Consider the following 9,246-nt stretch of genomic DNA (forward strand, 5'->3'; position numbering starts at 1 on the left):
TAACTGACTTAAAACTTAAAATTAAGACTTCACAGACTAATAAAACAAAGAACTAAGAAGCTTGGAGCTTTGAAAACTTAGAAAACCAGCCCAGAAGCTTCCTTGGCATGGTGGGTCACTCCTTGTATAGGGCATGGGTGCTTGAGCCTGTAAAGTTTACAGAGGGTATGAACTTAGGAAAGCCCCCTATGCCAACCTCCTTCAATGCATCCTTTCTCTACCTATGTTAAAGGTCGCAGCTATATATGGATGTCATACCTTAACTCATCACTATCTGTCTAGGTGAAAGTCCCAGACATACGTATGCTAACTTTGCCTTAGCTCAACATACAGGATGTGGCCTGTAGGTCCCTTGCATTACAGCCAAACTACTTTAATATAAACCTATAATAATAAAACAATCAAAACACTAAGAAAATAAGAAATGATATCTAGGCAAGCAAGCAGGCTAGCCCTGTAGGCTACGCAAATAGTCACAAACATTTTGAAAGCAACTTCATGCTGTGGAGTCTTGAAGCAGACTGTTTTTCATAACATTTTGCACTGATTCTTTTTTTTTTTTATTTTCAAAAGTTGTAATTTTCTTAAATGAAATTTTTCACAAAGTCAAAATTATTTGTTTTAAAAAATTCAATTCTGAAAAATTGGCATTGGAGAACAAAAAATAATCCAACCTCAATACTGAAAATGAAGGAGGGAAAAAACCCCTGAAAATGGTAAATTAAAAATAAAAGCAAAAAAAAAACAAACCCTGAACATTTTTTTTTTAAAAAGCGTGTATGTGTGGGTGGGCGGTGGGGGTGGGGTATTTACTTGGTTGAGGTTTTTTAATTTCTCCTGGAATAGAGGCCTGGAAAATTATTAAAAACAAAACAAAACAAAAAATTCCCTATCTTATTGGCTGCACCAGTAATATTTTTGAAGAGCAAATTTGTTCCGATTGAAAGGTTTAGAATATAATTAATTTCCATTTTTTTTTACTAGTAAGTGTATTTATAGGAAGAAATCCTGTTTTATGTCACACCTGTTTATTCTTGAAGTAAATCCATGTTTAAACTCTGGATTTACCCCTTATTACTAAGAAGTTGTGCTGTGGTTTTTACTTTTTCTTAGAGTTGCACAACAAATAACAGTCGGTTGTTTATTTCATTACAGGTCGGAGGATCTGTGCAGGTGAGACTCTTGCCAAAATGGAGCTCTTCCTCTTCTTTACGAGCCTCCTGCAGCGGTTCACTTTCCATCCTCCTCCTGGAGTTACCAGCTCAGACCTGGACCTCACCCCGGCGGTTGGGTTTACCACGCCCCCAATGTCCCATAAGATCTGTGCTGAGCCACGTTCTTAGAGCTCCTTGCCTTAGGCCAGGTCTCACTACAAAGTTTGGCGGATCTAGGTATGATGGTCAGAAAATCACATGCCTGACATAGCTATGTCAGCAACACCCTCCCCCCACCTCCAATGTAGATGCAGTTTATACCAAGAGAAGAGTCTTTGCGATGATCTACTTGATGTTGTTCAGGGAGGTAGTTTAAGGTCCTCGCAAAATATCTAATTTTGCCAGCATAGGCTGGGTCTCCACTACAGGGCTTTGCTCGTATAGTTACATCAGTATAGCTGTATCAGCAAAGCCGTGGTGGTGTAGACTAACCCTTACTCATGTGTATCTTCAGTCCTCCCTCTGCAGACTCTCTCTGGTACACGGCCGTGCACTGGCCTTTGGCTGTGGTTTGGCCCATGGTTTGTTAGGACCCCATCCTAGCCTCAGTTACAGCAATGGGCAACTCCATTGACTCCAATGACTTTAGCAAGTTTGCACAGGTGTAACTGGGACTAGAGTCTTGTATTGTCTGTTACATTGTACAATCTGAGAGGAGCCTCTGTGCCTAGCCCAGAACTTGGCCATTCGCAATATTACACATTACTGTGCAACCAAGAGGCAACATCCAACGGAGCGGGAGCTGAAACAGCAGACTGATGCAGAACACACGGTCCAATGTCCTCTGCACCAAAATCCCCTGGATGTTGCTATCTCCACAGATGCTGACCCTGCATCTTCAGTTGTTATTACTCCCTACGTTGATGATTTCCAACTCGGTGGGAGGGACATAGGAGAAGTGAGGAGTCTGCTCTGGAGGGAGGTGTGATGATGACATTCAGTAACAAAAAAGAAACCTCTGCACTCCCAGGGCTGCCCCTGACCTCTGAGACTATGTCTACGCTAGGGGATCACACGTGTTGTACCTTGTATAGGAAAAGCACATTGCACACACTAGCGGCTCCTGGCATCTCTCCATTCCCCATGCAAGCTCCTTCTGTTGCACTCTCCCATCCCCTTCTTTGTCAGGGACCCCCTGCAACTCCCACCAACCTCCCCCATGCTAGAAGTTCTGTGAATCTCAGTTCTCCCTCCTCCCATACCAGGATCCCCCATTCTCTCCTCCTGCCACAGTGGCTTTGTGTGCACCCCATATCCTAATTCCCTCCATTCCACTCCATGGCCGAGGCTCTGTGTGTCCCCCTTCACCCATACCAGCTTCTCCCAATCTCTCTCCCCATCAGAGGTTGTGTGCCCCCCATGCCTCTCTCCCACCTTTTCCAGGGTCCTCCATTCTCTCCCCAGGGCAAAGGTTCTGTGTGCACCCCCACTCTCATCTAAGTCTCCTATTCTTCTCTATACCGGCCATAGAATTTTCTTTGATACCTTTAGCTTCCCCCATCAATTGTATGCATTTCTTAGCTGCTACTTTGTAATCATTTCTATCAGCTCCCCCATTTTTCTATTTGCTATATATATATTTTTATGGATGCTTTCATCTCCCCTCTTAGCCAGATATATAATTCCCCCTCTCAAAAAACCCCCCCAAAAACAAAAAATCCTTTTCTGTGATTGTGGAATTCTGTTTTGGGGCATTTAATAAAGCAGTGGTTCTCAACTAAGGGTGTATAGGGGTACGCAGAGGTCTTCCAGGGGAGTACATCAACTCATCTAGATATTTGCGTAGTTTTACAACAGGCTACATAAAAAGCATGAGGGAAGTCAGTACAAACTAAAATTTTATACAATGACTTGCTTATACTGCTCTATATACTATACACTGAAATGTAATTACAATTTTTATATTCCAATCAATTTATTTTATTATTATATGGTAAAAATGAGAAAGCAAGCAATTTGTCAGTGATAGTGTGCTGTGACACTTTTGTATTTTTATGTCTGATTTTGTTAGCAAGTAGATTTTAAGTGAGGTGAAACTTGGGGGTACTGAACACAAATCAGACTCCTGCCAGGGGTACAGTAGTTTGGAAATGTTGATAGCCACTGTAATAAAGCATTCTTAAGCACTTCCCAATTATACTTTCTTGTTTTTAATTTTTTTTCTCCCACTCAGTTTCATGATTGTCTTTAGCTTTAGGAAATTAGCCCCATTCAGTAATATATACAGTTGCGGCTTTAAAAAAGCTATCTTCTGTTTGCACATACCAAATGAAATTAGTTCACGAACACTTGCACGTAGGCAACCTTCATACATAATAAAGTGGCTGAATGACTTGTTTACTACAAAACTCTATTCAGTATTAATTATGGAGCTGTGACCAATGCCTTCATAATCTCGGTATCAAAAGAGTTCAGACATTGTTAGCGCCAACAAAAGAAAATACTTCACCATGTGTTTCAGTCCAATTTTATGATGGTGTAACTCCTCTGAAATAATTGATTTACGTGAGTGTGAAACTGAGTACAGCTGTAGTGAATCAGTCCCATAATACCTGCAGAACTAAACAAAGATAAAAGCTGCCCCTAAGCATAGATCAAACAGTTAGTACGTGTTACAGAAGTACCTCCTTGCTAATGTTTACCTACAACTTTTGCAGCCCAGTGGATCTAATAAACAAAAGCAACAAATGAGGTGACACTAGCATCTCCAACTACACACCTGAACGCTGCTGATAACCTGGACATTTACCATTCAGCTTTTAGTGAAGGAAATGGCACACATGTTATTCACACTAGTCAACGATCTCCTGGACATGGGTAATTTAAAACAAACCAACCTCTATTAGGGAAGCGAAGTTGGATTATTCTGATATTCATCAATTTTTAAGGCAAGGAGAGACAATTATGATAATCTAATCTGACCCTCTGGATAACAAAGGCCACAGATTTCACCTTGTGATTCCTTCATTTAGCCCAGGGGTTCTCAAACTTCATTGCACCATGACCTCTTCTGACAACAAAAATTGACCTCAGGAGGGGGGACTGAATCCTGAGCCCACCTGAGCCCCACAGCCCCAGGCGGGGGCCAAAGCCGAAGCCCAAGGGCTTCAGACCCAGGCGGGAGGCCTGTAACCTGAGCCCCTCCGCTCAAGGCTGAAGCCCTCTGGCTTTGGCCCTGGGCAATGGGGCTCGGGCTTCAGCCCTGGGCCCCAGCAAGCCAAATGTCAGCCCTGGAAAACCCATTAAAACAGTGTCGTGACTCACTTTGGGGTCCTGACCCACAGTTTGAGAACCGCTGAAGCCAAACAACTTGTGGTTGACCTATAGCATTTCTTTTAGAACGATATCCAGACTTGACTGAAAGATTCCAAGCGATGGAGAACTTACCATGTGGTTACTTACCCTCACTGTGAAATGTGAGTGCCTTATTTCTAGCTTGAACATCACTGACTTCAGCTCCCAGTCAGATCTTGTTATGCCTTTGTCTGCTACACAATGAGCTCTTTAAGATCAGATAACTTCTCCCTGTGCTGGTATGTTCAGACTGATGGAATTACTCCTTAACCTTCTCTTCAATAAAGTGTATGGATTGATTTTGATTTTCAGTATAAGAGATGTTGTCCTGACTTTCAATCATTCCTGAAGCTTTTTTCTTAACCCTCTCCAATTTTTCAACATCTTTTAAAAGTGCGGACAGTAGAATTGGACCCATCATCCAGTCAGTGGTCTTACCAATGCCTTACATACACACAGGTACTTCCTCTCGGCTCTTAGAATACCATAGGTCTGAATCCATGTCAAGAAAACCAAAGATGGAGATTAAAATATTTTGTTTATTAATTTTAGTTCCTTTAAGTTCACTGAACTGTGCTTTCTTGCAATTACTGTAGGCTTGATTCTGCAAGACTTACTCATGAGTAGGAATTGCGCTTGCAAGTAGTTCCGTTGAAATCAGAACTCACAATGTCTGAAATTCACCCCTGGACTGATGGTGACTTTAAGGCTATGTCTACACTACACACCTTTTAGAGACAGCTGTGCCGCTAAGCAGGGGTAGGCAATCTATGGCACGCGTGCTGAAGGCGGCACACGAGCTGATTTTCAGTGGCACTCACACTGCCCAGGTCCTGGCCACCGGTCCGGGGGGGCTCTGCATTTTAATTAAATGTTAAATGAAGCTTCTTAAACATTTTAAAAACCTTATTTACTTTACATACAACAATAGTTTAGTTATATATTATAGACTTATAGAAAGAGACCTTCTAAAAACGTTAAAATGTATTACTGGCACACGAAACCTTAAATTTGAGTGAATAAATGAAGACTCGGCACACCACTTCTGAAAGGTTGCCGACCCTGCCCTAAAAGGTGCACAGTATAGCCACCCTTTGTCGGCGGGGACAGCTCTCCTACCGACAAAAAAATTCCACCCTCAACGAGCAGCGGTAGCTTTGTTGGCGGGAGAGCTCTCCTGACGACAAAGCGCTGTTCATACCGGTGCTTGTCATTGGTAAAACTTTTGTCATTCAGGGTGTGGTTTTTTCACACCCCTGAATGAAAAAAGTTTTACCGACGAAAGTCCAGTGTAGGCAAAGCCTAAGTCCTATTTAAATCCTCAAAACAGGGTCTAAATGAATCTTAAGTGGCAGCTGTCTCTCTGCACAGAGATTAATTTAATCCATTGTGTGTATGATTTCCAGAACTGGCCTACATTTGGTATCTTTATCAGTAAAGCTTTGGCTTTACTCTCATGCCTTTTTTTTGTAATGGCCACTTTGTGTTTCTAAAGTATGCACAGAATATTGATAAGATCTTTACATGTTCATCAGAGTATTTCATCCAATCAACAAAGGAATAAAATGTGGGACCTGGAACAGCTACAAAAGTGAACATTTCTGTGTTTCTGAAAATAGTATAAAATGTGTTACAACAAACAGGCGTTTCATTCAGAGATAAAAGCTTCTATGTAACACAGTACACATAGGATTTGCCATATTGGTCTGCCTAGCCCAGCCTCCTGTTTTATGTTGTTCAATGCTGGATACTTCAGAAGAACATGTAAAACCTCCAATGGGATATTTACTTTATGTAATTCTACATTATAGAGGGCATTTTCTCCCCAACCTTCAGAGGCAAGCCCTAAAACAAGGTGAAAATGGTCGATTTAATTTCATGCTTTAACCTTTTCAAAATCTTTCTGGTACCGCTATTTGTCAGACCTGTAGCTTGAAGGAATGAGTTCCATAGGTTAATCTTACACAATTCCTCTTCTTTTTAAATTAGTTTCTTTTCTGGTTCATCATGGAACCCTCTTGTCACTGGACTATGACACATGGTGAACAGGAGCTGATCTTCTCCGAGCTATTATTTTATGCACCTCTTTTCATAGGGAATTTTGTGAATGCTTCTGATTTTAATTTTTGTTGATATTCTTGCCACTTTTCCTTTTCTGTCGTTCGAGATGTGGTGTGTCCCCAGAGGAGGCGGCATAACATAATGGCATTCTAATATTCTGCCTCTGATTCTGCTGTGATTTGAACAAATGTCCTTACTGACCTTTCCTTAACGGTACAGTTCCTTAACGGTAACTTTTATTGAGACAGCGCTTAGCTCAGAACCAGTCAATGTACTTGAATAGGCTTCAGTTTTTCCTTCCAATGTATGGTATTTTTCACTTGTATATACTGGTTACCTAGTTTTGGTAGGTCCTTCTGGACTGGCTCATCAAATCCTGCCTTGACTGGTTTAACCTAAATAATTTAGCGCCAATAAAAATGTTGTCACTTTACTATTCACTTCTTTCTCTGGGTCATTAATAAATGCTATATTGAAAAAAAAAAAAAAACAAAAAAACTAAATCACGCTGTCTGGCTTTCCCAGTCAACTTGGTTAAGAAAATAGGCACCTCTTTATTCTCTGGGATCTTGTGGATCCCACACAGTCTCTCAAAGATGGACAGTTATTCCTCAGTGCAGTCAGTCTCTTGATAAATTGGACAGGCTTTCTCCCACTCCTTTCTGGTGAAAGGTTTCAGAGTAGCAGCCGTGTTAGCCTGTATCCGCAAAAAAGAACAGGAGTACTTGTGGCACCTTAGAGACTAAGATTTGTGTCCATTTATTCTTTTGCGTAGAGACTGGGGCTCGTTCACCTGCACATCTACCAACGTGATACATGCCATCATGTGCCAGCAATGCCCCTCTGCCATGTTCATTGGCCAAACCGGACAATCTCTATGCAAAAGACTAAATCGACACAAATCTGACATCAGGAATCATAACATTCAAAAACCAGTGGGAGAACACTTCAACCTCTCTAACCACTCAGTGACAGACTTGAAGGTGGCAATTTTGCAACAAAAAAACTTCAAAAACAGACTCCAAAGAGAGACTGCTGAACTTGAATTAATATGCAAATTAGATACAATTAACTTAGGTTTGAACAGAGACTGGGAATGGTTGGGTCATTACACTAATTGAATCTATTTCCTCATGTTAAAATATCCTCACACCTTCTATGGGTCATCTCAATTATCACTTCAAAGGTTTTTTTCTCTCTCCTGCTGATGATAGCTCATCTCAATTGATTGGCCTCTTACAGTTGGTATGGCTACTCCCACCTTTTAATGTTCTCTGTATGTATAAATATCTTCTGTGTGTTCCATTCTATGCATCCGAAGAAGTGGGCTGTAGCCCACGAAAGCTTATGCTCAAATAAATTTGTTAGTCTCTAAGGTGCCACAAGTACTCCTGTTCTTTTTTCTGGTGAAAGGGGATGTGCTCACAGTCGGAAACTGCTCCTTGTGCTGCTCCAGGAGCTGCAACGTGTGAGCTTCCCTCTGTTTCTGCGGTGCTCTTTCCTCAGCTCCTAGTTGTTCAATGTGTCTTATGTGAGCTTCCTCCTGAATTTCAGTGGTGGCTTTGTGTCTTTGGTAGGCCCTCTTCTCAGACTCCTTGGTTTCATTCTTCTTGATCTGGAGTTCCACCATCAGCATGTGGTGCTCATGTTCTTTCTGGGCTTCCAGGAGCTTTAGCCAAACCAATTCCATTGCAGCAATCTCTGCGGCAGCTGAGGTAAGGGGTGCTCAAACCCTGCTGCTTGGTCAAAGTCTATGTGCAAAGCTCTCAGTTCCTCATCCGAGGCTTTCTTTTTATGGGATATTCCCCTATTTTTACATAATTTTTTCAAGGTCTTTTGTGTCAAGGCCCTCATATGATTGCGATTCACTCATTGTGACTAGTCTTTAACCCTTAAAACTCTCCATCAAATTTAAACTTTTAACAGGTCAACTCAGTTGACCTGTGGCAAGTGAATCCTGTCAAGACTATGCCAATTGTCAGGCTGTCTGGAGTTCTCATAACTGTGAGTGGCTACCTCAGGCAAGGTCCGACGAGGGGGGGCGGAAGCCGGTACAAATTACCAGGGCCTGGCTTCCCCCCCCTCGTTGCCTTACCGGGGCCCGGCGGTCCAGAAGGGGGCCCAGGGCCCGGCTTCCCTGGCTTCCCCCGGTCTCGTTGGCCCTGTTTAGCCGGTCCACCTTTGCTGGGGGGCCCGAACCCGCTCTCGGTGGCCCTGACCTCAGGGCAGACTGTCAGGAAACTGGTAGTGTGTTCTATAAATTAGATTTCACCAAGCCAGGGACAATTGTGAACTCCTGGATCTCTATACCAGTCTTACCATGGAGTTACACGGAGTCCCCTTAGACCCTCCAGTCTGTTTTGTGACCCAGACAAACTAGACTTTGTGATAAAATGATTACTTACACTAAAACTCAGACCACATTTAGGTTGCTTCCAGTCCCAGGAAAAGAAAAGAGCTGGTAGGAAGCAAGCAGTTCCCAACCAAGATACAGACATTTGCAATAACTGTCAAGGATCATGCAAATCTTGGATTGGCCTATTCAGTCACATGAGACATTGCAAACCATCCACATCAAAGCAGCAATTCCCACCATCTCTCGCAGACGAAAGGATGCCAACAAACAGTCCCAAGAGACCAGTCACTTGCCCTAGATCAGTTGGTACTCTAGATCTTA

At 42.4% G+C, this 9,246-nt stretch overlaps 1 protein-coding gene across 1 annotated transcript in view; it reads left to right on the forward strand.

Moving 5' to 3' along the window:
• Positions 1 to 9,197, forward strand: part of LOC128834194 (cytochrome P450 2K4-like) — a 32,550-nt gene extending 23,353 nt beyond the window's left edge. The window contains exon 9 of the mRNA XM_054022774.1: positions 1,156 to 9,197. Within this exon, the coding sequence (XP_053878749.1) occupies positions 1,156 to 1,343 (188 nt within the window). The 3' untranslated portion in view covers positions 1,344 to 9,197. The remainder of the gene's footprint in view (positions 1 to 1,155) is intronic.
• Positions 9,198 to 9,246: the final 49 nt, after the last annotated feature.

The sequence above is a fragment of the Malaclemys terrapin genome, chromosome 3, assembly GCF_027887155.1.
Source record: "Malaclemys terrapin pileata isolate rMalTer1 chromosome 3, rMalTer1.hap1, whole genome shotgun sequence".
In the NCBI taxonomy this organism is placed as follows: Eukaryota; Metazoa; Chordata; order Testudines; family Emydidae; genus Malaclemys; species Malaclemys terrapin.